Source organism: Sorex fumeus, unplaced genomic scaffold, assembly GCF_029834395.1.
Source record: "Sorex fumeus unplaced genomic scaffold, SorFum_2.1 ptg000042l, whole genome shotgun sequence".
NCBI classification, from domain to species: Eukaryota; Metazoa; Chordata; class Mammalia; order Eulipotyphla; family Soricidae; genus Sorex; species Sorex fumeus.
Window position 1 is genome coordinate 2,579,320 of NW_026606099.1, and position 27,991 is coordinate 2,607,310.

Sequence of the window (27,991 nt, forward strand, 5' to 3'; positions counted from 1 at the left end):
CTTGAGTTTGTTTACATGAAAGACTCTCTTCTCTCTTGAAGAAGCATCTTTTAAAGAGGGAAGTCAGGGCTAGAGAGATCGTCCCGGGGGTAAGGCACTTACTTTGCATATCGCTGATCCCCATTCAGTCCCCAGAATCAGAGCAGGCTCCCCAAGTCCTGCCAGGAGTGATCTCTGAGCACAGAGCTAGGAAGGAGTAATCCCTGAGTTCCAGCCCAAAATCAGTGGCCCAAAACCAAATGATAGTAATAGTTGGAAATGATCACTCTATACAGGAACTGAGTGTTACAAATAGATAAGGGGAGATACATGATAAGCTCTCAGTATCTGTATTGCAAATCATAATGCCCAAAAGAGTGAGTGAGCAAGTGAGGGAGAGAAAAAGAGAGAAAGAGAGAGAGAAGTGGGGGAAGGAGTTGATTGGAAGAAAACTAGGGACATTGGTGCTGGGAAATGTATGCTGGTGGAGGAATGGGTGTTGGAACACTGTATGAATGAATGAAACCTAACCATAAACAGCTTTGTAAGAGTCTATCTCACAGTGATAAATTAAAAAATGTATTTAATTAAAAAAAAAAGCTGAGAGAGAAAGGCTGCATGGTAAAGAGGAAAGTCAGAGAAGACCCTTTGATGACCCTCTGTCTCTGTCCAGACCTCTGTGGTCTTGATTGATCAGGTTTCAGAGGCTTGGTTCTTGAGTCCATCACCAAGTCGGGAATAGTCTTGAAGTGATGGACTCAGATTCCACCAAGTGGAATATGAAACCTGTGCCATGACCGCTGAGCTCGCTTCACACAGGCTCCCCTGGGTATCAAAAGGGGTCTGTGGTCTTCCAGAGCCCCGTATCTAGCAGAGAAACTTCTGTCACCTTCTTTTCAGTGCTTGGTCCTCTCTCTGGCAAGCACCTGTTGCCACCATGATAGCAGGAGATGCTGTTTCAGCTACAGCTGCCAGATCACACCCCTCCCCTGCGTCCTCCATACTGAACCACCGCCTCTGAGCCAAGCTTCCAACTATGAGGAGTTTCTCTTCTCACGTCTGTCAGAGCACCTGTCCTCCACTCCCTTTTCTCATTTTCCTCAGTCTGATCTTTGCCAGCTATCCGTTGTAACTGAGCGGCACAGTGCAAGCTGTGAGTTTCCTTTCCTAACTACAATGTCAAAATCACAAGAAACTGCACAATGTAGAATAAAAGGACCAGACCAGGGGCTGGAGTGATAGCACAGCGGGTAAGGCATTTGCCTTGCATGCAGCCAACATGGCCGACACAGGTTCGATTCCCAGCATCCCCTATGATCCCCTGAGCATCTCCAGAAGCAATTTCTGAGTGCATGAGCCAGGAATAACCCCTGAGCATCGCGGGGTGTGACCCCTCAAAAAAAAGCGAAAAAAAAAAAACCAGACCATTTCCTCTAAACTTCTGGTTTCTTGTTTCACAGAAGGACAATTGTCTTGACCAAACTTTGTGGCCACAAGATGCTTCTAGGAACACTCCACACCCTGTTCTGTGTCTCGTGAGATATGATGTCTCTGTCCACTGAGGCTTCTGTTTGTGCTGTGCTCTCTACAGCCTTGCTAGCTGGGGTCATGGATCCCTTCACATCTGTCAGAGCAGTAAGACATTGGGTGCAGGAATAGTCATGGCACAATAGAGGCCACATAATTGTAGGAATGTTTTGGAAGGTGATTCTCTGTAGGGTGGTCAATAAGACCACCTATAGACAGCATAACTAAGGACTATAGAAGTGTATCATCCTAAATCCAAGCTCATTGTTCCCCAATCCTGGATTTCCCTTTGCCAAGTTCCAAATTGGCCTTGTGTATCATTCTCACTTTTCTTTCCATATCAAAGCAGCGCTGTCCTTTTGAGTTTTTCTTTAAGTTTTGTTTTTGGAATCACACCTGGCCATGCTCAGGGCTTATTCCTGGCTGTGTACTCACTGGGATTACTCCTGTTGGGGGTTGTGGGACCATATGGGGTGCCAGGGATCAAACTTGGATCAGCCATGTATGAGACAAGCTACCCTCTGTGTACTAGCTCTCCGGCCCTGCAATGTCTTTATAGGGAGACACCTGCCTAGGAGTTGGGTAAGTGAGAGGCTTGATTGTCTTGAAAGGGTCCCCTCACTTTCCTCAGAAGTATGCCCAGTGCCCCCAAATAATGGGGAGCTGAGGGAGTCTCCAATGAGCCCTCAGATATCTCAGATACCTTTGTGCCTTTGCAACTCCCCTTTTCCCCCTGACGGTTTTCTGTTTGTGGAATCACAGATTTTGCTCCCTACATTGCTCAGCCACTTGGTTTATCAGGGAGCAGCTCAGATTCAGTGGATTCAATCACTCCCAGAGTCTGCACCTGAGTCAGCTGCAGAGCAGGAGGGCAAGGCTGCACGTCCTGCCACTCCAGCCTTCCCACTTTGCTGGTCCTCCTTGTTCCTCCTCTGAGTCTTCCCATAGTCTCACGGAGCTTTCCTTGTTGTTTTTTTTAATCACATTTTTATCACATTCCCTGCTCCCAGAATTGACAGAGGGTTGTTTCTTTCTGGTGTCGGAAAGGCCAACAGCTCTTTGGGTAACTGCCAATGCAGGACCATGTGCTTTCTCCAACTCTACTTAGGAGAACAAAATTCATAGGAGGAACAGGATTTCTTAACATAGATATAATAAGTCCTTTATAATGATCATGACACTCCATGACCAAAGATTGGTCCCCATGTGAAAAGAGGAAATTATGTCGGGTAAAGGGATTGACTTAGAACTGTTTATTTAAAAACTCTCTTTAGGGCTAGAGTGATAGTACAGTGGGTAGGGTGCTTGCCTTGCATGTAGCCTACTTGACCAGGTCCAATCCCTGGCACTGCATGTGATTCCCCAAGTTCTACCAAGAGTGACACCTGGGTGCAGAGCCAGGAGTAATTCCTGGGCACCACTTGGTGTGGCCCAAAAACTAAAAAAGTTGTTTTTAGGGGCTCGGGAGATGCTCAAAAGGCTGAGCTCATGCTCTGCCTGCCAGAGCCCCAGGCTTGGTCACTTGCACTGCATGGTCCCCTGAAGGGGACCCCTAAAGGTTGGAAACACCCCCTTGGGCACATGCCAGAGTAGCCCCAAAGTGCAGCTGGTTGTACCCCCAAATTATTGCCCCCCAATAATATATGATGTTCAAGTTTGACTTTCACTGAACATTGAGGTGGGTGTCCATGAACTCAGTCTTGGAAGTGATTTCTACATGGTAGAAAAAAAAAGATAAGGCAGACCATGAAGGTATCTTCAGCATTGGGCTCCCTAGCCTTTGATTTGCCTGGAGTGTCTAATGCACATCCAAGACAGATTGACCTATTCCTGTAAGACAGTTTCATCTCTGTTCCTTTTACAGTTGGCTGATGGGGTGCACTTCGCATTTCTGATGTGCTTGGAGAGCATAATCTTTGCTCTGTGAAAAAAATTATCTCAACACTCTTTCCAATATATCTTCCCATAAAATATCTTGTTGTGAAAACTCTGCGGGGTGCCATTAGCATTCGGAATCAAGCATGCTTTTCATTATCTGATGAATTAATAAAGACTTCTGACCACATTTCTTCCAGGAGAAAGCCTTGACATGTTAGTTCTAAATCAAAATAGCTTCTATGTTTGGGAAGGCATTTGAAAAACAAATAAGCAACGGATGTATTTCAAAGCCAAGAAGAAAATGAAATGTGACAGTGATTATTTTTTGCATTCCATGGATGAGTGATGGGGCTAGATCAAAGCCTCTCCACCTTGCAAGCAGAGCACCTTTTTTTTGTTGAGTTGAAGCATAAGCTAATCTTTAAAGACTTAGAGATCCTTGCATCTTCCGTGAGGTTGTCTTGTAGCTTGTTTATTTATGTATTTCCATTTCTATCCTAACTTAATTCTGATCCAAGAGGTGACTGGTAATCAGAGCAATCTGTGGTGCTTGAGCTGTAGGTCTTGTCTGAGCCCGCCCAACACTGCCCTCTGCAGGCAGAAACGTGGCTACCTTTCCAATGTGCCAATCCCTGTACCTGGTAGAAATCCAAAAGATAAATTTCCAAGTTACTGTGAGGCACTATGACTTGGAGATCCTGAATTATGTCCTTTCTCCAGCACATTGCATTTTTGGCATCTAGGTATACTTTCTGCTTCTCTGCCTCCGCCACACCAACCATACTGGGGAGAGACATGGTCCAGACTCACCGTGTGGGAGAAATGCCTGGATGTGAGTCTGTGGTCAGGATAAAAACCCTGGCCTCGGATGAATTTAGCTTAGATTTCAGCCTGAGCTACATAATAAAGGTGCAGGACACTGCATTAGCATGAAGGCCTCCTGCTCTAATCGTCTCTAAGGATAAGCCACTTCAGAAACATAAGTGGAAAACTGTTCATTGAAAGCAGCCAGGGAAGAGGTCAAAAGGATTCTTGGAAAGGTTTCAGCAGGTGCCAGCTTTTGTTTCCTGGATGTGCAGGGTGATCATGACTAGTTTCTGGCTTCCTTTTTTCTCAGGATGTTCTGATGAGTTTGGCCAAAGCTGTAGCCAATGCTGCTGCCATGCTGGTGCTCAAGGCCAAGAACGTGGCACAGGCGGTGGAAGACACAGTCCTGCAGAACAGGGTCATTGCGGCAGCCACCCAGTGTGCCCTCTCTACCTCACAACTTGTGGCATGTGCCAAGGTGAGCCAACTGGAACCCCCTGTCCTTCCTACAGTGTTGTGCCTTCCTGCCATCTGGGGGACATGCTGAAGAGCTCAGAGATTTGGACCAGATTTCTGGGTCTCCCTTTGGCTTCATCACACTTAGCTGCCCATTTCTGCATCCAGTGTGTGTTCATTGCTCAGGCCCTTGGGCAAAGGGGTACTTCTGTGCACAGCTGTCATTTCTGCATACCTACACTTCCATGTAGGCCTGTCCCTTATGAGACTTCTCAATGGGTTTTATTTAGAGCTGAATCCCGGAAGCCTGACCTTGGGTGGCACACAGGGTATGTGAACCCAGAAATAAGTGGTGGCATCTGCCCTAGGGTCATTTCTGCCCTGTAAGGTGTTGATTGGAGGGAGCCAGGGATCCTTTCATTGTCCACACTTGCCCTCACGAAACGTCATTACCCTCAGTTTTCTGAAGAGGAAACTGAGATCTTCCATGTTAGTTTGGGGCAGAGCTGGGGCCCTGACACGCCTCCAATTCCCACTTCTCCCAAGCGTCTGCTACAGTGAATCTCTAGCATAGCACCCACATAGACCTGTGACATGGTTCAGCCTGCCCTTCCTGCCCCGGGGAGGCTTTGCAGCATCATTCAGTGTGGTTCTGTGGCCCCCGGTTTGTCTTGTGCCCTCTCCTAGTGCCCGTGGATAATTAGTAAATCCCTGTTCTTTGAAGAGACACATGACTCTGGAGCAGGAAATATAGTTCATCATGTTACCTTCTTTTAAAAAATGTACTAAGGCACTGTGATTTACAATTCATAATACATATTCAGGCACACATTGTTCCAGCACCAATCTACTAGTGTCCACTTCCCTCCAAGAGTGTCCCCAGGTTCCCTCCCACCCCACAGCCTTCCCTCTCAACAGGCACATTTTTTCAGTTCAACTGTTGTGGTTTGGATCTCCTGTTTCCAATCCTGATGGTTTTGTGGTTCAAATATGTAGATATGCCACAGTTCTACCCAACTCATGTGCCAGGGGTCTGCCCTCTGTCCCAGTACCTCCCCCTCCACCTCTTCTTATCCCCCACCCCCTAGATTTCTTTGCATCCCAATTTCTGTAATTCAGAGACCAGGGAAACCTAGGGCTCCCCCTTTGATGCCCTGTGATCTCTTGTCCTGTTTTTTTCCTCCACAGAAGAGTTAAGATCATTCAGTATTAGTCTTTCCTCTTCTAAGTCACTTCACTGAAACATGAGCTCCTCCAGTCCCATTCAAGTTGCAGCCACCCACTTCTTTTCCCAGGTCAGACGGTGCATTTCAGAGTTCCCAAAGGCAGGAAGTACAGTTGACGAAATCCCAAAATGTCTTTCAGTAGGCTAGATTGTCACACAGCACTTAAATGGATGGGCGTGCTATCCCAAAGCAGAGCTGAGGCCTTATGCTGGAGGCCTCTGCTGCTGTCTCCTCTTCACAATAGTCCTTTTCCTCCCAGTGTTAGACACCTCTGCAGTGTTCACCCACTGCCCGGCTGTTCAAAGAAAGACTGAAGCCTAGAGCAGAGTGGACCTCGGGGTGGAGTGGGGGGCATGCCCAAACCCCTGGAACTCGCACTTCCCAGGGCCCTCTCGTTCACTCTAGGTGGTGAGTCCCACCATCAGCTCCCCAGTGTGCCAGGAGCAGCTGGTGGAGGCGGGGAAGCTCGTGGACCGCTCAGTGGAGAGCTGCGTGCGGGCCTGCCAGGCGGCCACCGATGACCGGGAGCTGCTGCAGCAGGTCAGCGCAGCGGCCAGCGTGGTCAGCCAGGCCCTGCACGACCTCCTGCAGCACGTGCGCCAGTTCGCCAGCCGCGGGGAGCCCATCGGCCGCTACGACCAGGCCACGGACACCATCATGTGTGTCACCGAGAGCATCTTCAGCTCCATGGGCGACGCTGGTGAGAGGCTGCGCCGGGGGCAGTTCTGCTGCTCAAGGCTGATGGGTACCTGCCGCCAGGGCAGGCAGTCGGCTCCCATCAGAGCTCCCGAGGCTGGGACAGCAGGGAGATTCCTGGGATGGTGTCCACACATGGACAAGGCTTCATCACCAATGGGCAGTTGTCCCATCTAACCTGAGAGTAACCCCTATGTAGGCAGAGAAGAACTGATGCAACCGCCCGGGGATGAACAATGAGGAGAAACTGTTAGACTCACTGGTCCCAGAGAGGAGTCACTGCCTGGCTCGCGGGGCATACTTGGGAGCAGAAGACAGGGCTAAACGGAGGGCAGAGGTCATGAGCTTGATTGGGATCTCCCTGGGAAAGGCCAGGCAGGACAGAGTGAACATCTCCAGAGTGGTGACTCAGAATGATTTCTATAGGCACTGTGCTCTGGCTCTGAATCCTCAGTACTTGTGTGTGTTGGGCTGGAGCGATAGCACAATGGGTAGGGCGTTTGCCTTGCACACAGCCAACATGGCCGACCCAATTTTGATTCCTTTGCCCATCTCAGAGAGCCTGGAAAGCTATCGAGAGTATCTCGCCCGCACGGCAAAGCCTGGCAAGCTACCTGTGACGTATTCGATATGCCAAACACAGTAACGAGTCTCACAATGGAGATGTTACTGGGCCCGCTTGAGCAAATCGATGAACAATGGGAGGACAGTGACAGTGTGTGTGTTTGAGGTGATAAGATAGAAAAATATTGGCTTCTGGAGTGGTGGAACCAAACAGAGGAGGTGGGGCTCTGATCCACTCAACTCCTGACTGAAGGCTTGACTGTTTCTCAGAACCTGCTACTTTCAGCAGGGCAGCACTGCAACCAGAAGGTATTTTATGGGAGCAGAGTGAACATAAGACAGGTAGGGTTCTTGCCTTGCGTGCAGTCGACCCAGGTTTGATCCCTCGCACCCAATAGGATCCCCCAAGCTAGCCAAGAGTAAGCCCTGAACATCTCTGGGTGTGGTCCCAAAACCAAAACCCAAACCAAACAAGGTGTTTTAAGATGTCAGACATCATAATCTACAGGAAACACGCAGATAAAGAGCACTTTTTTGTCTACTCAGAATGGTCTTCCTCAGGTGGGGGAAGTGACTCAGAGGGAGGGCACATGCCCTGCATGTGTGAGGTGCTGGGGTCAACCCCCAGCTCTACAAATCACACTCATCACTAGTGTCTCTTAAGTCTCCATAACCAGCAACCTATTAATGTCCAAAAAATTTCCCCTCTTTTCACGGTCTTTTTCTTACTGTGGTTTAGGAAACATGGCTACAACATGTATATACAGCATAACACAACATGAACAGAATGAATGAAAATGGAAATATAACTTGTTAATTTACAAACCTTTTCCATCTCAAATACTCTAAATTATTTTTTTCTATCAACCTGCACACTAATCTTTTTAGTGGTCACCTACTACATGAGTCCAGAAAAAAAATAATTTAGTCAACCAATTTTTAGTGGACAGGGATGCAATTTCTGTGTTTTTTTCTTTGCTTATTTGTTTTGATTTTGTAGAAGTACTAGTATGGTGGGCCGGAGCGATAGCATAGCGGGTAGGGAGTTTGCCTTGCACATGGCTGACCTGTGTTCAATTCCTCCACCCCTCTCGGAGAGCCCGGCAAGCTACCGAGAGTATCTCGCCCACACAGCAAAGCCTGGCAAGCTACCCGTGATGTATTTGATATGCCTAAAACAGTAACAATAAATCTCACAATGGACACATTACTGGTGCCCACACGAGTGAATAGATGAACAACGGGAGGACAGTGCTACAGTGCTACTACTATGATGAATGTTTGTGAAAACAAAACAAAAACCTATTTCCTTTTGAGAGTAAAGTAGGTAAATTTACATCTGCTGATTTTTTGTACCACTTCCTATATACATTCCCTATATATATTTTTAAATTTTTATTAGTGAAACACCATGAGGTACAGTTGTAGACTTGCAAATTTTTGTGCTTGGGTTTCAGTTATACATTCCCTATTTTAAATGTGTCCATGAAAATTCTTTCCAGAAACTTTCAAAGTTGGCAACTCTGCAGCAGTGTGAGTCTCTTTTTTTCTACATCCCTGTTAGCACAAATCAGAACTTTCTGGCATGGATTTTTAAAGGAGAATTATCTGTGCTTTTTTATATATGTGATCAATTATGTAAGAAGGTAGGAGTGCTCCACACATTTGGAAATATTCTTGTTCTTTTTTCCCAATAAGCTATTTATTTTGGAAGATATTTATATTCACAGAGTTATATCACACAATTTTCAACATGCCCCATAGCCTGTGCACATCCATAGGAGCTAGGAGGTTGGCACCAGTAACAGTCCAGTTATGAACCTGCAGACTTTATTTGGATTTCACTATTTTTCACTAACACCCAACTATCCCAGATTCTACTTGGAGGTACCTTAAATTGAACTCTATCTTTTATGAGAGTTTATGCTACGGTGCTTTGGTGTTCTCAAGTGCCGTTGGGAAGGTGGGGGGAAATAGCATATTTTGAGCAGTTTGAATGCCGTTATCCCCTCCATTTTCCAAAGAACATGGGATAAATGTCAAGAAAATCACAGGTATAGGTTACTGAAAGACAAGATCAACACTGGGACTAGAAGGGTGAGCCTAGAGAAAATTGATAGGGAAAATGCTGTGCCAAGGCAAATCTTAGCTTGAGCGTGAGCCTGGTAGCTGTGCTTCATTTTGGGAAAGCCAAATAAAATAGTGAAGTTTCTGTCATCTGACTCAACTGGTGTTAGCTAACACACACATTTATCCAAAATTGAAAAGTCATGTTTTCTGTGCACATTACTCAAGTGTTTCTTAGTAAATCTTTTTGTGCTAGTGGTTCTTGAAGTGTGATAAATTGTATTTTCTAACTAAGCACTTATCCAGGTTCTGGCCTCAATTTTTTCTCCCTGTCTACTCTTTATGAAGACCCCTCTTTATTTGTGTTGCCCTGGCCCCTCATGATTCAAGATTGAATGAAGATGCAGTGCTGGCAGCCTTAGGAACTCTTTGGAGATCTGGGTTTAATTTGGCTGCTCTGCCTAGGAAAGGGTCGAAGAGATTCCCTACCCTTGGTCCCTCTAACACAAACCTAGAGTCAAGACTTTACTAGGCCCCTAGGTCTCGCTCAAGTTTTCAAGAGCAGATCAAGCATCTTTCACCCCCTCTCCAGGTGAGATGGTACGCCAGGCCCGCGTCCTGGCACAGGCCACCTCGGACCTCGTCAATGCCATGAGGTCAGATGCAGAAGCTGAAATCGACATGGAAAATTCCAAGAAGCTCTTGGCAGCTGCCAAACTCCTGGCCGACTCCACGGCACGCATGGTGGAAGCTGCAAAGGTATATGACAGCAGATGTGTCTGATTGAAAGGGTTTCACTATGCAAGGCACCTTGGAGGTGCAGAATGGGTGGCCAAGTGTGTGGGTTTTTTCAAACCTGTGTAGCTTTATAGAGTTTGATCTTGTTCCTGCGGTAGAGGAGAGAGGAATGTGGGTTCTGGGGAGCAGTGCTGATTTAGCCATAGACAGTGAGGCATTTAGCACAGACTCATCTTCAACTGCTTTCTCAAAAGAAGGGCTGAAGCTTGGAAACTCCCAGGGAACTCACTTGGCCTGGTTTTCTCCCAGAATCCTTCCCTTTGACTTCTCAGGGGAAGGCAGGTTCCTAGAGCATGCTTTCTGCTCCTTGGTTCTTCTAATTCAGTCGTAGTTTTAAATGTTCTATAAGCCTTGGAATATAGGTTAAGAGACAGCGGTGTTCTTGGGGAAAGCTAGATACCTTAATCCTTTCTTTTGTCTTTGGTCACCCTGGGACATATCTAGAGAAATCCTGGACTGGTGAGAGTCTGAAAGAAGCCCCTTCATGATACAGACCCCCATCTTATCGGCCCCACACAGTGGTCATCCAGACATACCTGGGTTCCACTTGTTCTGTCTGGTGTGAGAAATAGTCCCTGTCACTCTGAGAGCTGTGAACTCAAATTAGAGTGAGGAATTCTCTTTGCAGGAAAGAAAAGTCAGGCCTAAATCTTACCAAGGCTTTCCAGGTTTGTCACCTCCCCTCACAAAACAGAATTTCGGGAGGAGATAAATAAAAAGGGGCATGTTTATTTGGCAAATGAAGGAAGAGCAAGAGCGAGAGACAGAGAGCAAGAGTGAGAGAGAGAGAGAGAGAGAGAGAGAGAGAGAGGGGGAATACAGGCTTCTCCAGAGTGGAAGGGGCAAGTAAACATCCCATGTAGATCTGCAGTGAATTTCCAAGATGAAGAATATATCCCCTAAAGTAAAAAGAGTTCACATCTCATTGCCCCACAATAAAATTTAAATTAAAAAAAAAAGTTCACATCTTAATCAGTCAAGCGGGCCAGGAAAAGCTTTTCCTCTGTCAAGTAAGTTTATATATGGTTTTCCCAATGTGTACCCCAAAGTCCTGGGCTAGAGTGCTTGCCAAGGGGGTGAGCCTGGAGCAGTGGCTGTCCTTTGTATTCTAGCACAGCTTGTGTTCCAGGCTGGAGGCTCTCCTCCCAGGGGGTCCAGCCAGGCTCTGGAGCTGGGATTCTGCACCTCACTGGTTTTTCAGCTCCACAGAGGGCTTCTTCCTTCATGCCTTTGGGCTTGTTTAGGTTCCAGACAGCATTTTTTCCCAATATACATGATCAGACCTCCTATCTTTCTGCCTGCAATACTTTCACATATGAGAAGCAAAAATCAAGGTTTTCAGTTTCTAGAAACACAAACTTCAGACCACTTAGAGAGGTCCTAATTGGAAAGAACAGAACATTCTCTTCAAATATTGCCAAAATGATCCTATCTTAGGTGTTCTCACTGTCACATTCAGCTAAATTCCCTGAGCTTCTTCTAAATAGTTCGCATAAACAGATGCTCGTAAAAGTGTGAAGTTGGCAAGTTGGCCGTTAAAAAAACACAGACATACAGAAAATTTCTTTTTTTTTTAATGATGGATGTGTTTCTTTTTACTGTCTTCACTTGATCCAGGAGCAAATAGTGCTGCTTTAAAGTACTTGTAGAAGGGGGCAGAGCACTAGAACAGCAGCTAGGGTGTTTGCCTTGCACTCAACCAACCTGTGTTTGATTCGTGGCAACCCATATGGTTCTCTGAGCACTGCCAGGTGTAATTCCTGAGTGCAGAACCAGGACTAGCCCCTGAGCATCATCAATGAGTGAGACCCAAAAAAGCTGAAAATTTTAAAAAATGAAAATAAATAAAATGCTTGTAGAGGTTCAAAGGATCAAGCTCATGTTCCTCCAGCAGAAGCCCAAAGTTCGATCCCCACCAGTTTCCCTGGCACCTCTAGGAGTGGCCCCAGATTGTCACTGGGTGTGGCCCCCAAAATTAACCAAAAGTTGTTTGTAGAATGAAGCATGTTCATCTCTACATATGAATATCCAGAATCTGTGACCAAAAAATCAAAACCACTTTGATTACTGCTTTGTTGGCAAGTGGAATGGAGGTTAAGTCTTGGCTGAGTTGTTGTGATGAAAAATGCTTTCTTTTCTTGGCCCTTTCTGACCAAGAAACCCTTGTCTTCAATAAAGTCCTTGAGTGTTTGTAAGACACTAGCAGCTACAGAGGGAGTGGGTGACTGGGGGGACTGGGTGTTTTCCATTCACTCAGTCCAGCTGCCCGCCAGCTCTGCTCAATGTGCCTCCAACCTGGTCCTCTGGGAATGTGATTTTTGTCATTTCCTTCTTGCCCCTTTGCAAGGCTTCCTATTACCTTGACTCCCTCCACCTTTGTGCTGAAGTCAGAGCCTCACTCACTCACATCCACCAGCACTGTTAGAAACTCTCACCTCTGCCTTATATCTGTGGTGCTAATTAAAATAAAACTGTCCCTGTGAGATCTGGGGTAGATAAGCAGTGGGTCAGAATCCTTTAAACCATGGCTTCTGAGCCTCACTTATTGCGCATGGACAAGCAAGGCCATGGTCTCATGTATTTCATTGTGACCATTGGGTTCTGGTGCTTAAGGATGTACTTTCCAGACCCCCCTGGCAGATATAGGAAGCCCTGTTTTCATAAAGACGGTACTTAGAGAGTTTAGCTCTGTCTTCTAGATGTTTTCTGGCACTAGGAAAAAATAAAATCAAAGTCATGAATTTAGTGTTTGTGGCATGTTGCCCCTTGGACCTCTTGAAATCCTCCTTTTCTTCTTCTCAGGGTGCTGCAGCTAATCCAGAGAATGAGGCCCAGCAGCAGAGGCTGAGAGAAGCCGCAGAGGGTTTGCGGGTGGCCACCAATGCTGCTGCCCAGAATGCCATCAAGAAAAAAATCGTCAACCGCCTAGAGGTCAGCAAAACACTGGTTTCATGTGTCCCTTTCTTATCAGAAAGAGCTCTTTAAAAAAAATTGAATTAACAAGGCAGTACCCAGAGAAACAAAGCTAAATCAAGAAGGATGTCAGTTTAAAGGCTTAGGAACCATTTGAAAATTGGTTTAGGTTTATTGTACATTTGGGTACAATGCTTTAGGCATGTTGACATGGTTTGAAAAATTGCTTTGGTTCCTGGTGTCAGAGAACCAAAATTATTTTAGAGTTTGGCGTTATTGAATAGAATTTTTTTTAGGAAGAGCCAGTGTTATTTTTATTCTGGTACATCCAGAAGACTGTTAGCATATATATATATATATATATATATATATATATATATATATATATATCATGACTCTCTCAGAACTGTAGACTTAAAACATGCAGCTCCTGAAGGTGTAGAGTTGACTCAAACTTGGATGTAGAAGTATAGAAGGAAAAATTAAACATAGTCCTGTCATTTTTCTAATAATTTATTTTGAGACAAATCAAATGAATCGAGCTGTAGGCACGAGTGAGGTAAGAAAATAAGCGATACTCCCAGAAGCACCGGAAGATCTGTGCATCATCCTCGGCTTATTGCCCAGCCCTGTCTGCCCCAGGAGGAACCCCTCTCTGGACAGGCTGGATTTGGGGTAAAACCAGCTCTTTTGAAAAGGGGGAGGAGAGTGGACACAAGAAGTTTCCCACTGGAAAAGTCTGAACTTGTCTGGACCAGGGCTTCCTGTAGGTTGTGAGAAATTATAAGCCACCAGCCCCTGGGCACTGCCTCTTGAGGGAGAATCCCCAAATCTTGTTTACTCTTGCTACTTCATATCAGTCCCACCATGGTCTTGGAAATAGCCTTTGTTTTTTTCAGAACCTTCCAATGTGCCTGTCTTCACTACCCATCCACAGGGAAGGGGACAAAACACTCTTAGTTTGGGGTCATGTTGCTCTTTAATGGTGGTGTTTGGTGTACCTGGATATCCCACAGCTGTGGGTGCCCAGTGCTGCCCCTTTATTGTAGGAAAGTAACCAATACTGCGTTCAAGTGTGTGCACATGTGTGAGAGTTTGTATGAGTGTGCGAGCATGTGTGTGCATGCCTGTGTGCGTGCATATCTGTCTTTATGATGCTTGTGCATATGTGTATATGTCTGGTAGGAGAGGCCACAGCCAAACCTGCTTTCCCTCCTCTCTCTCCTCTGCAGGTGGCAGCTAAGCAGGCAGCAGCTGCTGCCACCCAGACCATCGCCGCCTCCCAGAATGCGGCTGTGTCCAACAAGAACCCTGCAGCTCAGCAGCAGCTGGTCCAGAGCTGCAAGGTGAGGTGAGGCTGGCAGAGAGCCAGCACGCTGAGATATTACCGGGAGAGAGTTAGATCCCCAAGCAGCCTGGAAATTCAGTTAAAACAGATCATCCGGTCCCCTAATCCAGTTTGTTCCGGCCCCCGCTTTCCAGGTGTGGACATCGCACACATTCACATATGTCTGGTTTTTGTCTATTGCACACAGCCTGTGTTTGAAAGGAGAGTATGTTTTCCAGCACTGTCTTCCCGTTGTCTAGATTCTTCTTTCTTCCTTTCTTTCTTCAAGGAAGAAAGGAAGCCAGCCTTCCTTCCTTCCTTCCTTCCTTCCTTCCTTCCTTCCTTCCTTCCTTCCTTCCTTCCCTTTCTTTCTTTCTTTCTTTCTTTCCTTCTTTCTTTCTCTCTCTTTCTTTCTTTCCTTTCTCCTTTTTTCTTTCCTTTCTCTTATTTCTTTTTCTCTTTCTTTCTTCCTTCCTTCCTTCCCTTTCTTTCTTTCTTTCTTTCTTTCCTTCTTTCTTTCTTTCTCTCTCTCTTTCTTTTCTCCTTTTTTCTTTCCTTTCTCTTATTTCTTTTTCTCTTTCTTTCTTGCTTTTTTCTTTCTCCTTTATTTCTTTCTCTCCCTTCTTCTGCCTATCTTCCTCCCTCCCTCCCTCCCTCCCTTCTTTCCTTCCATCCTTCCTTCCTTTGTCTTTCCTGCTTCCTTCCTAGGGATAGACTGAGAACAATGGTCATTGTAGGGCTCAGAGAGCAGTGAAGTATTGGAACCTCAGGTCTTTCTCTCTGTAAAAGTTAGGCCTTGGCATGAGATCTTTGCTTTATTTTGATTTTACCTGAGTCCTCCGTGAGAGCTGACTCAACCTCTTTGGCTCAGGGCTATGATCTGCTGCTTTCTTTGTGGCCTTTTCGTTCTTTGGAGACATGGGCCTGGCCATGTGTCAAAGATGACAGCTGAGAAGGGCTCAGTGAATATCGTTGGCAACTTGTCTGTAGGCCCAGGGCACACGCCCTCTCAGGAGATGTCTGCATGATGTTATTCACACTATAGTCCCGTGCACACACACACATACACACACAGAGACTTAAGTAACCTCTGCCCATGTGTTGGCATCATCTTGACTGAAGTCTCCAGAAGGTGTATATGGCTTGTCTGTGGCTCTGAAGAGATACTTGCTTGCACTTGGTCTGAGCAACTGTCTAACCTCTCTATTAATCACTCCTCAGAAGTGATTCTCACCTATGGGAACAGTGCACAAAATTATCCATACAGGTTCTACTTTCAGGAAAGTTAGAGTCCAGCAGCCTCCTGAAACAGTGAGTGTGTTCTAGTGGAAAAGCTTTTGGGGGGGTGTAGCTGGAACAGTGGAATAGATTGTATGCCGTCTCTGTCCCAGGCTCCAGGTCTTGGCCTCTGACCATGACAGAACCATATACTTCTGAGTCCTGCATGAGTGACAGAAAAACAAAAGCTCCAGGGCTGCAGTGCAGTGTTGGGAAGCTGTGTTTTCTGAACCCACACTCCTTTGAGGGGAGTTGTTTGCTTTTAGTGGTTTGCAGCAGTGATCAGCAAGGGCAGGGGGGATTGCACTTACCAGACTTCTCAGGGGGTACAGCTGTGCAGAAAAATGTACAGAATGAACCTCCATCTGCAACCCTCCATGCCAGCAGAGCCAGAGAATACTTGATTTCATGCCTCATTGTCCCATTTCACAGGGCTATCGTGTGCTGGAGTCTGACTTCTGTGGGAAGAAACAGCCTGCAGAGGTGCTGGGTTAGCATTTGGTGTGGGTAATGACATGTGTAAAGCCATGATGGAGGACAGGCACCCCAGAAGTCACCTACTTTGCCGGGTGTACTCAGCTGTCATTTCCTTCACTTTCTCTAGGCTGTGGCTGATCACATCCCTCAACTGGTTCAAGGAGTCCGGGGCAGCCAGACCCAAGCAGAAGACCTTAGTGCCCAGCTGGCTCTCATTGTTTCCAGTCAAAACTTCCTGCAGGTAACACAGAAGCACTCACCTGTATGCACTGAAACCCAACCTTTGCCCTTAGAGATAAAAGATGAGTCACAAATCCCACAACCCCCAGCTCTGAAGCAGGAACCCCTCAAGCCCTCCTGTTTATCTCACTGGTGTCAAGAGAGCTTGATGTAGTCTGGCAAGGCCAAATGCCATGGACTGAGCTATAGCTCTGGAGATAGCACCTCGTCTCTGTTCCCGGGGCATGTCCTCTGTCCTCTTCTTCCACACAAGAGAGCTGGAGTGAGCTACCCCTTTCAATGAACAGCCCAGCACTGGGCATGACTTTGGACTCTGCAGGTTTCGAGGTGCCCAGTATAGCCATTCACACAGACTGTGGATCCAAAAAGATGGCCATTTCTTCGACAAAGGTATAGAGAGTTCCAGTCACAATTGTTCAGATAATGAGTCTTGTCAATATCAGTGGGATGAGGGTAGATTCCACTTAAGAGAGGGTAAATAAAAATGAGACTTTTGAGTTGTGGGAGGAACTACCCCCCATTTGCCTACCTGTATCTAAATCTCTTCATACTTCTTGTTCACTTGGAGACCAGAGTTTCTCAAAGTGAGTGGTATGCCCCCTGGTACACATGGGGCATAGGAGCCTGAGGGGTGCGTTTTTGTTGTTGTTGTTCACTTAGAGATAGATTTCTCGGGGCAGGGGGCACTGAGATATTTTTTTCTGAAAAGGGGTGCTAGGCCAACTATGTATGAGAATCTCTATTGTTGACACACTTTCTTCCATTTATGTAATTAGATGATTATCTTGTCTGTTTCTAGTATAAACTGGAATTACAGGATCCTTGTGTTTCTTAGCTCTTTGGGTTTTTTTTTTTGAGTTGTTTTTTTAATTTTTATTAGTTGTACAGTTACAGACTTACAAACTTTTGTGCTCACATATCAGTCATACAATGATTGAGTACCCATCCCTCCACCAGTGCCCATTCTCCACCACCAATGTTCCCAGTATCCCTCCTACAACCTGCCCTACCCCCACCCCCGTGCCTCTGAGGCAAGTGCACTCCCTTTTACTCCCTCTCTCCTTTTGGGTGTTGTGGTTTGCAAGATAGGTATTAAGTGATCATCATGCTCGGTCTGTAGTCTACTTTCAGCTCACATCTCCTATCCCTAGCAGGCCCTCAAGCACCCTTTACTTGGTGGTCCCTTCTCTATCTGAGCTGCCTTTTCCCCCAGCATGTGAGGCTGGCTTCCAAGCTGTGAAGCAACCCTCCTGGTCCTTATCTCCACTATTCTTCGGTGTTCGATTTCCATTCTGTTACTTTATATTCCACAAATAAGTGCAGTCCTTCTATGACTGTCCCTCTCTTTCTGACTCATTTCATTTAGCATGATTCTCTCCATGTTGATCCACTTATATGAAAATTTCATGACTTCAGCTTTTCTAACAGCTGCATAGTACTCCATTGTGTAGATGTACCAAAGTTTCTTTAGCCAGTTATATAGTCTCGGGCACTTGGGTTTTTTCCAGATTCTGGCTTTTGCAAACAGTGCTGCAGTGAACATAAAAGTGCAGATGTCATTTCTACTATACTTTTTTGTATCTCCTGGAAATATTCCCAGAAGTGGTATTGCTGGATCAAATGGAAGCTTAATTTCTTATTTTTTGTAAAACGTCCATACTGTTTTACAAACGGCCTGAACCATTCAGCATTCCCACCAGCAGTGAGGAGAGTCCCTTTCTCTCCACATTCCGCCAATATCAGTTACATCCTTGTCTTGTCTCTGATCTAGAGGGAAAGCTCTTAGTTTTTTCCATTGAGGATAATGCTTGCCGGAGGCTTGTGGTAGATGTTTTTGACTATATTAAGGAAATTTCCTTCAACACCCATTTTGGTGAGAGTTTTCATCATAAACAGATGCTGGATTTTGTCAAATGCTTTCTCTGCATCTATTGATATATCATATGGTTTTTATCTTTTCTTTTGTTGATATGATGGATTATATTGATTTATTTCTGAATGTTAAACCATCCTTGCATCCCCAGAATGAATCCCACTTGGTCATGGTGTATGATCTTTCTGATGAGTTGTTGGATTCTATTTGCTAATATTTTGTTGAGGATCTTCATATCCATGTTCATCAGGGATATCAACCTGTAATTTTCCTTTATGTGGTGTCTCTGCTTACTTTTGGTATTAAGGTGATATGTGCTTCATAGAAACTGTTTGGGAGAGTTTTTGTTTCTTCAGTTTCCTGGAAAAGCTTGAGAAAAACTGGCAATAGGTCCTCTTTCAATGTTTGGAAGAATTCACTAGTGAATTAATCTGGACCTGGGCTTTTGTTTTGGGGAAGACTTTTGATTACAGTTTCAATATCCTTGATAGTGATAGGTCTATTCAAGTATTCCAAATCTTCTTGGTTCAGCCTTAGGACATTATAGGAATCCAGGAATTTATCCATTTCTCCTATGTTCTCTTGTTTCATGGCATACAGACTTTCAAAGTAGTCTCTGATGATCTTTTGAATTTCTTTGGTTTCTGTTGTGATATACCCCTTTTCATTTCTGATTCAGTTTATTAGGGTTCTCTCTCTTTCTTTGTGAATCTTGCTAATGGTTTATCTTGTTTATTTTATCAAAGAATCACATCTTGGTTTCATTGATCTTTCGGGTTGTTTTTTGGGTTTTCATATTGTTAATTTCTGCTCCAAGTTTTATTATTTCTTTCCTTCTGCCTGGTTGGGGCACCTTTTGTTGGTCCTTTTCTAAGATCTTGAGCTGTGAAGTAGAGTTATTTATGTGTTCCCTTTCTTCCTTCGTGAGAAATGCTTGCAGAGCTATAAATTTTCCCCTTAACATGGCTTTAGCTACATCCCACAAGTTCTGGTATCTTGTGTCTTCATTCTCATTTGTTTCCAGATATCTTTCAATTTCTTCCTTGATTTCCGTACTGACCCACTCGTTGTTCGACGTTGAGTTGTCTAACTTCCAGGTGTTTGATTTGGTTCTCCGCATCTGTATGTGATTAACTTCTATCTTCAGTGCATCGTGGTCCGAAAAGATAGTTGATACAATTTCTATCTTCCTGATTCTATTGAGGTATGTTCTGTGACCCAGCACGTGGTCTATTTTGGAAAATATTTCTTGTGCACTGGAACAGAATGAGTATTCTTTTGGGGAGATGTAAAGCCCTGTATAGATCTATTAGCCCTCTCTCTTCTATTTCTTTCTTCAATGCCAGTGTTTCCTGGCTGACTTTTAATTTTGTTGATATATCCAGAGGTGGTTAAGCCATGTTGAAATCTCCAACTATTATTATGTTACTAACAATATCTTCCTTAAAAATCTGTTAACAATTGTTTTAAGTGTTTAGCTGGTTCCTCATTGGGTGCATATGCATTTAGGAGTATGATTTCTTCCTGTAAGCTTTCTGCAGCTCATCTGAAGAGCTTGAAAGCTCACTGATTCTGTCTTTGACTGTAGCCATTCTACTGTTGAGGGCATCCACTGAGATTTTTATTTCATCTACCAAATCCTTTATTCGTGACACTTCTGTTTGTAGCTTTCTTATTTCTACTCTCATTTCTTCCTGTATTTTCTTGGCTGTCCATTCCACTGTTTCTTTCATGTCCTCCTTTAATTTACTGGATGTCTCTTCCACCGTTTCATTGAGTTCATTGAACATCTTCAACATTTCATCTCTGAATTCTTTATCGGAAAGATCATATTTGTGGGTAATCCCTGTTGAGGCTTCTGAATTCTTTTCTTTATCTCCTCCTCATGATGGGGATTTGTGCTATTTATTCATGTTGTGGTGGTAGTATCGAGGTAGCACCTTCCACTTCACTATCAGTATTCCCCTCTTGCTGCGAGAAAGGATTATGGATGAGCTCAGTCGATGGTGGTCGCCTTTATGCCCTTCTAGTATACCACCTTCCTCTCAAGTGCTCCTCTGCGACTTATGTGAGGTCTCTAGTGAAGCTTCGGAGGATGTGTTCTTTTATATTAGACTTGTACAGCTTCTTGTGTTCACTGGTATTTGGGTGAAATTGGGATAGACTAGTGGACTATTGGCCTATTGTGTTTGAGATAGCCAAGATGTTCTCCACAGAATTAGGTAATGAAGTGTGAGTCCAGAGTTCTGAGAAAGGGGGAAATAACTGCAGCTGCATGAGTGGCCACTGTTCTCCCTGCCATGGAAGCTACACCCCCTGACCCACTGTAGATGAGGCACCAGCTGGGGGTCACACACCTGAGAGAGAGAGCAAGCTAGTAGTGCTAGAGGGGTGAGGGTGGGCAGGATGGAGGCCCTGGGATGCTGGGAGGGTTTGGGTCTGGGTAGCAGGCTGGGGCGCAGGCATGGGAACGGGTCACCAGCAGTCACACACCTGAGAGAGAGCAAACTAGTGGCACTTTCTTTGGTTCTTTTCTTAAGTGCCTGTTACAAAATACATAACATTTTGATACATTGTTTTTTACATTTCAACAATACATCACACATACACACAGTTATACACACACACACTTATTCCCACATACACACGCACACACATACACATGCATGTGTATGCATACATCTTTCAAATTGCAGTTCATTGTGTGCAGTCCGTTTTTCATGAGCATTGTGCTCTGAGTATTAGTGTCTTAGCACATGGTTCTACTCTGTGTTTTGCTATTCTCCTATCACTGGACCTGTATGTGTTTTCAGTTACCTAAGTTCAAGTTTAAACTGTTATCTTAGTTCTGCCTCCTCCAGTACTCTGCCTTTGAGAATTAGGTTGGGGCCAAAAGTCTCAGGATGAATGTAGGTGGCTCTAATATTTAGAGCAAAGTGAGTTCAGACTGACTGTGGCATTGCTGAGGAGTCTCTGCTCTCTAGTGTCTGCCCTGAGCCTTACTATTTCCTGATCCTCTTCTTTACAGCCTGGAAGCAAGATGGTGGCATCTGCCAAGGCCGCGGTGCCCACAGTGAGTGACCAGGCTGCAGCCATGCAACTGAGCCAATGCGCCAAGAACCTGGCCACCAGCTTGGCAGAGCTGCGAACCGCCTCGCAGAAGGCAAGTCTTCATCCCTTCGGGTGACGGCTCAACATGGGCTAATTCCTCACAGCTGCTCTCCCAAGGCTTCACCCAGGGCCTTCACATGGCAGAGCAGGCATGGAGCTGTTCATTCCTCACCACTACCATGTCCTGAAGCCACTGAGGGCTTTACAAAGTGGCTTCTTGCTAGGGGTGACATCCCATTTGCAAGACCACAAAAGAGCCACAGATTGACTCCTGCCACTCTCAGTAACTATGTCCTTAGCTGTCACCTTCCTGGTACAGGTGGCTGCTTCTCATCCTCTCTTGCCTGCATCAAGCATCGAGAGACTTACATAGTGCAAAGAGGGTGTCAGTGTGATGCCACTAATAGACCACACCAAGTGGCCCCATCAGGAATTATCTTATCCCAAAGAGTAAATTATGTAGCAGCATATATATTATTATTTTCCCCTGGAAGGTTTTCATGTCTTACTTGGAAGCAGTCCCCTAAATTCAATATTTAATAACAGACTAATGAGCTTCTGTCTCTGCAATTATCCCCCATCTCAGGGTCTCTCTGTATTGTATGGTATTAACATGAATTTTAGCAGGCATTCATTGTTCCCCCTTAGAGTACAAATGTAGGCCCTTTATATGCAAGCAAAGAAAGATATTAGAAGCTGATTTGAATACTTTGTGTACTCACCAAATCAAAATGTCTGGAGGTTTAGATGATACCCAATTTTTAGAAAGTCCTTTCAGCTTTCTAAAGGTCCATGTCTCCGAAACCCAGATAACATTTCCAGGAGGTGAGGTTAGTCTGAGAGGAAAATGCCATTTAAATAAAAATAGCTTCCAGGAGGCTTTGCTGATCCAGTTGTGAAATGCATACAGTTGACCATTTAGGAAAAGTAGAAACAAGGTTCAGAGCATGAAGGAAGGATAAAGCATTGTAGGAAACACATTCTTTCCTTACTTCCTATTGCTATACTTGGAGAACCACTGGGGACACCCAGAAAGGCCTTTGGTACATTGTAAAGTACTTGGGAGCACTTTCTTGATCAGGCTGTATTCACATATTCCTAACTCTCTCGGCAGGCTCATGAAGCTTGTGGTCCCATGGAGATCGATTCTGCTTTGAGCACAGTGCAGACACTCAAGAGTGAGCTACAGGACGCCAAGATGGCCTCAGTGGAGAGTCAGCTGAAGCCACTACCAGGGGAAACAGTAAGAGGAAACAAATGCCTCTGCCTTTGTGACCTGGTGGAGGCATTTTGGAGGTTGGGTTTGGTGGTGGTGATAGGGGGAAGGGGAGTGGAGGGGAGGGAGGAGAAGTCAATGTTCGGCATTTCAAATATCTTCATGCAAAACCTTGCTTCTCTTTTCCTTGTGTGTGTGGCTTTTTCTAAAATAATAATAATGAATCCACAGCAGCTGCACACACTGGAATTGGAGCTAAGTTCTGGCTTCTAGAGCCACCAGTTATCACTGTGCTGTCATGAACTCCTTATCAGGTGCTCCTTATCCATGAGATGTGTGGCAGTGGGTTTATAAACACAGAATATCTGTGCAGTCATGGTTTTATGAAACATTTTATTAGTGCATGTCTTTGAGAACATTGGCCAGGCACTTTAGGTTGAATGAACTGAAACACTATAAAAAAAGCATCAGGAAGATAGTTTCTTTGAGTTTCCTCACGACTATGTTTGTTCAAGCATTTCTGCATTTTCACTGTATGTCTGGAAGTTCTCTTCCAAAATGTTGTACTTGCTTAGTAATCAAATAATTATCTGTATCTTAGGCCTTTATTGACTTTGTTCTGTAAATTATTTATTTTGTTTACAAAGCAGGATGACACATTGTTCATGACTTTTCTCATTTTCCTTATTGCATTTTCCATTCCAAACCTTTTTCACTATTGCATTTCCTTCTGGTTAGAATTCCTCAAAGGATAGTGATCAAATTGAATGATGTTAATGGTCCTCCATGCCAGGAAGGTGGTACAGCTGGATTGCTGCCCACTTCCTGCCAAGGCATAACTAATTCTCACTCAGGAACTTTTGCAGACTTTGTAAATTTGCTTCTGGAGATATAATACTAATCGCTACCATTTGTTGAGTACCTTCATCGATTGTTTGAAAACAATCAGAGCCAGAGATGATGATCTCCTCAGGAAACCAAGTATTGCGAGAGGTTTAGTAACTACCTAGTTTCTCATCACTAGTACTGAGGAAGGAACATAGAGCAAGAATGGACTCAGATTTGTTTATGCTGGAGCTTGGCTTCTTTCTCCTCTAACCCCAGTGGAGGCTGTCATCTAAACCCTTAGGAGCTGCCTTCTTTAAATGTGACAGCTTCTTCTTCTAGGCTGTAACCTGTGACTCTTCTTTCAGCTGGAGAAGTGTGCACAGGACCTGGGAAGCACGTCAAAAGCTGTGGGCTCCTCCATGGCGCAGCTGCTGACATGCGCTGCCCAAGGCAACGAGCACTACACAGGTGAGTAGGCAGTGCACTCCTTCCCCTGGCAGGTACATGTCACTCTGGGGTGTGGAGCTGGCAGTGGTGTGCTTTGATCTGATTTGTTTTTCCTAATAGTTTAATATGCATTTTAAAGGCATTTTCCACATACGCATTTTTAAGGTATTTATTACTAGCCTTGATAAAAAATATACAAAGACTTAGAAAGCACAGTCCCAAAGCTGTGCATCACCAACCGTGAGGAATCAGGGGTAAGACTTAGGGATTATTAGTATATGCGTTATGAAGTCCATTAAAGTGAAAGAATAAAATTAAACTAAGGGCCAGAGAGAAGGCACAGCAGGAAAGGCACTTGCCATGCATGTTGCTGGCCTGGCTTTCATCCTCCGGCTCTGCAGATGTTACACCCGATCACCTCCATGGGTGAGCCCTGAGTACGTCACCCAAAAGGTACAGAGAATGAGAGGAAATGACAGAAAATAAGATGCCATGAAGGTTTTGGAAGAGAGAGATGAATGGTTACTGGTAAGTTCCAATAAACCAGACTAAGGGGCCCCAGGGACAGGGAAGCCATCAAGAAGCAAACTGAATACAGTTGCAAAATTCTGGTTTTTTTTATTGTTGAGATAACGTATCTATGACATAGGCAACCCTTTAGTAGAGCTGTTTCCAATAGCTGTTTCCACAGAACCATTCCTATAACTACACCACACTACTGGGAGAGTGTGAGAGAATTACTCTGCTGGGAGAACATGGGAGGAAATTATTCTGCTGGGAGGGTATGGAACAACATTACTCTACTGGGAGAGTATGTGAGAGAGTTGCTCTGCTTGGAGAATATGAGACAGTGTTACTCTGTTGGGAGAATATATGAGGGTATCACTCTGCTGGGAAACTATGGTAGGACGTTACTCTTCTGGGAGAGTATGGGAGAGCATGACTCTGCTGGGAGAGTATGTGAGGATGTTACTCTGCTGGAAGAGTATTGAGGGTGCTGCACCCTGGGAGAGTATGTAAGGGGGTTACTCTGCTGGGAGAGTATGTGAGGGTGCCACATCCTGAGAGCATGTGTGAGAATGCTGTGCCCTGGGAGAGTGGTCTCTTGTCTTCTTGTTCCACTTGCCTTTGTCAGTAGTACTGGTGCAGAGCAGAGCTGTGCCTCCTTGAGAGTCTGCTAAGCATTCCCATTAGTTTTACTCTGGGAGTAGACACACACACAAAAAATAAAATAAAAAAATAAGACTATACAAAGCCTAAATTGTGTAAATTGTTAACTCGAGAAAAAAAAAACAAGTTAGATCACAAAGGAAACGGTATTGTAGGGGAGGCAGCTATAGCAGGACGCCTCCACCACCTAAAGTAAGCTGGAAAAATTTTCTCCTAAGCCTGTTTCTCTGAAGCATGAACTGCATCAAGAGAAGGCATGAAGAACATCACATGGAAGGAGCAGCTTTCAGATTGTTACTTCCGTTAGATGGCAGGACAGTATTTTATTTTTATTTATTTATTTTTTAGTTATTTTATTTTTTTCCTTAAATTTTTATTAGTGAAACACCATGAGGTACAGTTGTAGACTTACAAGTTTTTGTGCTTGGGTTTCAGTTATACAATGATCGAATACCCATCCCTCCACCTGTGCCCATTCTCTACCACCACTAATCCCCAGTATCCCTCCCACCCCCTTCCCCCCATCCCACCCTACCACTGTGGCAGGGCATTCCCTTTTGTTATCTCTCTCTTTTTGAGTGCTGTGGTTTACAAAAGAGACATTGAGTGACAATCTTGTTCAGACTATAGTCTACTCTCATCACGCGTGTCCTATCCTGAGAGGAACCTCCCAACACCCTTTATTTGGTGCTCCCTTCTCTATCTGAGCTGCCTTTTCCCCTAGCGTGTGCAGCTGTCCTCAAAGCCATGGAGTAATCCTCCTGGTACTTATCTCGGCTATTCTTGGGTGTTAGTCTCCTATTTTGTTATTTTATGTTGCCCAGATGAATGTAATCTTTCTATGTCTATCCCTCTCTTTCTGACTCATTTCACTTAGCATGATACTTTCCATGTAGTACCACTTGTATGCAGATTTCATGACTTCATCCTTTCTGACAGCTACATAGTATTCCATTGTGTAGATGTACCAAAGCTTCTTTAACCAGTTATCTGTTCTTGGGCAGATTTTTTCCAATTCTAGCTATTGTAGAGAGTGCTGCAATGAACAGATAACTGCAGATGTAGGACAGGATTTTAAAAGCATATGACATTACTTTTGTAGTAGGCCACACATCAGGAGAAGATCATGTCTTAAGTGTGTACCTTTTGAGTTAACACAGGTTGAATGCACCCACTATTGAGACAAGGAGTGGAAATCTTTCATCTCCCCACCCATCACTTGTACCCCATCTCCTCTCCTCCCCCATAGTCAACTCCCTGATTTTTAACATCAGACATTGCTTTGGTGCCATTTTTGACCTCTGAGTAAAGAGACTCAAGTAGTCTGTGTGTGTCTCAGCTACCATTGCCAGCCTGGTGGGTTTTCTCGCTGCACTTGTTTTTCCTGCTTCCTATATATAGAATCTCATGACTATACCTTTTGTTTTTTTCCTTGAACTATTGATGGGTATTGAGTTGTTTCCAAATGACACCACTATAAACAGTTCTCCAAAATGTATTGTTCAAACTTTGGTTCCATCCTAGGCACTGAGTATGGTCCCTGAGTGCCAAGAGTATCCCTTGAGCACCAGAGTGACCCCTGAGGACAGAGTCAAAGCAACCCCTGAGCACTGCCAGGTGTGCCTCCCAAACCCCTCCACACACACACATGAAAACATGTTGTTTAGTGAACACGAGTGACCATTATCTCAATTCACCCCCAGAAGTGGAGTGGAAAGTTGTCACACACACTTATCTGTTGTCTGTACAAGTCTCTGAAGTTCTGTACCCTCTGTGGCAGGGCATTCCCTTTTGTTCTCTCTCTCCTTTGCTCAGTGCTTTTAAACTGCAGTAATATTGATTCATATAGACCTATACCAACACCTATACATACTACATTCTTTTTACCCCCCTCAGAAGTCTGGTTTCTATCCTTTACCATGTAATTGACACTTTGACTCAATTTGCCCACTTTCCTTCATCCCATTTCTGCTGGTAACTTTTATCTTGTTCTTATTGTCTAAGAATTTGTTTTGTCTTGTTTGGTTAATTCATTTGTTTTCTTCCTTTATTTTCCACCCCCTGAGTAAAATCATATGGTGTTTGTCTTTCTCTGAAATATTTCACTTGGCCTAATTCCTTGGGGATCCATCCATGTTGCCACAAACGGCAGGATTTCATCTTTGTAATAGAGCCATGTTCCTGTATCCATAGGCTGTATTTCTAGCCATTCATTTATCAATAGACTTATATTGTTTCAATCTCTTGGCAATTGTAAGTAATACCTTGATGAACATGGGGGTTCATTTAATTTAAAAAACTTATTCTCCAAATATGTTTTTTAAATGTTCTTTGGCAAACCCAGAAGTGGCTTATTTCAGTCCGATGCAATTTTCTAATTTTTATTTTTGAAAAATTTCTATATTGGTTCCATGCCAATTTACATTCCAGTGCTTCTAATTGTTGCTCTGAAAAGGAGGGGGGGGGTTGATCTATAGTAAGTTCGTCTACTAATTACTACAAAAAAAAAGACACAAAATTCCTTGATTATTTTGAAAAGGTAAAAAGAGCACCATATGACCACACAAAAACAAGAGCTCTAACATAGAGTAATGTGATATCTACATTAATAAGAATGTACGGGGGGGGGGGGGGTTAGTGGGATGTTTGGGAAATTTGCAGAGTGGAATTGATACCTGATCAAGGTTTGCATTAGTTTAGAGCTCATGTAACATTCAGCAGAAAAACACACATGAATCCAATATTCCTACAGAACATGATATAGGTGGAATTTAAGTTTTAAGAAATTCTGCACATTTCTTAAATCTTGCCAGAAAATGTGTCGATGATGCAATGCCTCTCCAGCGTAGGTAGAAGACTGCTTTACAAGCTGCATCATCTGGTAATGATAACATCCAGGATGACAGACTGTCCTATTTGCCTCTGAAAACATCCTGGCAGTAGCACTGTTCAGATTTGGCAGGCACTGAAAACATGGTTGAAGAATGAGAGCGGCAGAGCCAAAGTCCCAAAGATGAGGAAGAAAAGAGCTGAGCACATAAACTGAGAAAGGGAAACTGAAAGGCAAAGAGGTGAAGGGTACAGGTAAACCTGAAAGGTGGGAGATAGTGTGG

The 27,991-nt window shown here is 44.5% G+C and overlaps 1 protein-coding gene across 1 annotated transcript in view; it reads left to right on the top strand.

Annotated features, from left to right (window-relative positions):
- TLN2 (talin 2) overlaps positions 1-27,991 on the top strand; it is a 175,290-nt gene that overhangs the window by 56,478 nt on the left and 90,821 nt on the right. Inside the window, exons 17-25 of the mRNA XM_056120009.1 lie at positions 4,502-4,669; positions 6,279-6,573; positions 9,793-9,959; positions 12,801-12,929; positions 14,144-14,257; positions 16,121-16,234; positions 21,135-21,269; positions 22,332-22,460; positions 23,627-23,729. Coding sequence (XP_055975984.1) covers positions 4,502-4,669; positions 6,279-6,573; positions 9,793-9,959; positions 12,801-12,929; positions 14,144-14,257; positions 16,121-16,234; positions 21,135-21,269; positions 22,332-22,460; positions 23,627-23,729 — 1,354 coding nt within the window. The remainder of the gene's footprint in view (positions 1-4,501; positions 4,670-6,278; positions 6,574-9,792; positions 9,960-12,800; positions 12,930-14,143; positions 14,258-16,120; positions 16,235-21,134; positions 21,270-22,331; positions 22,461-23,626; positions 23,730-27,991) is intronic.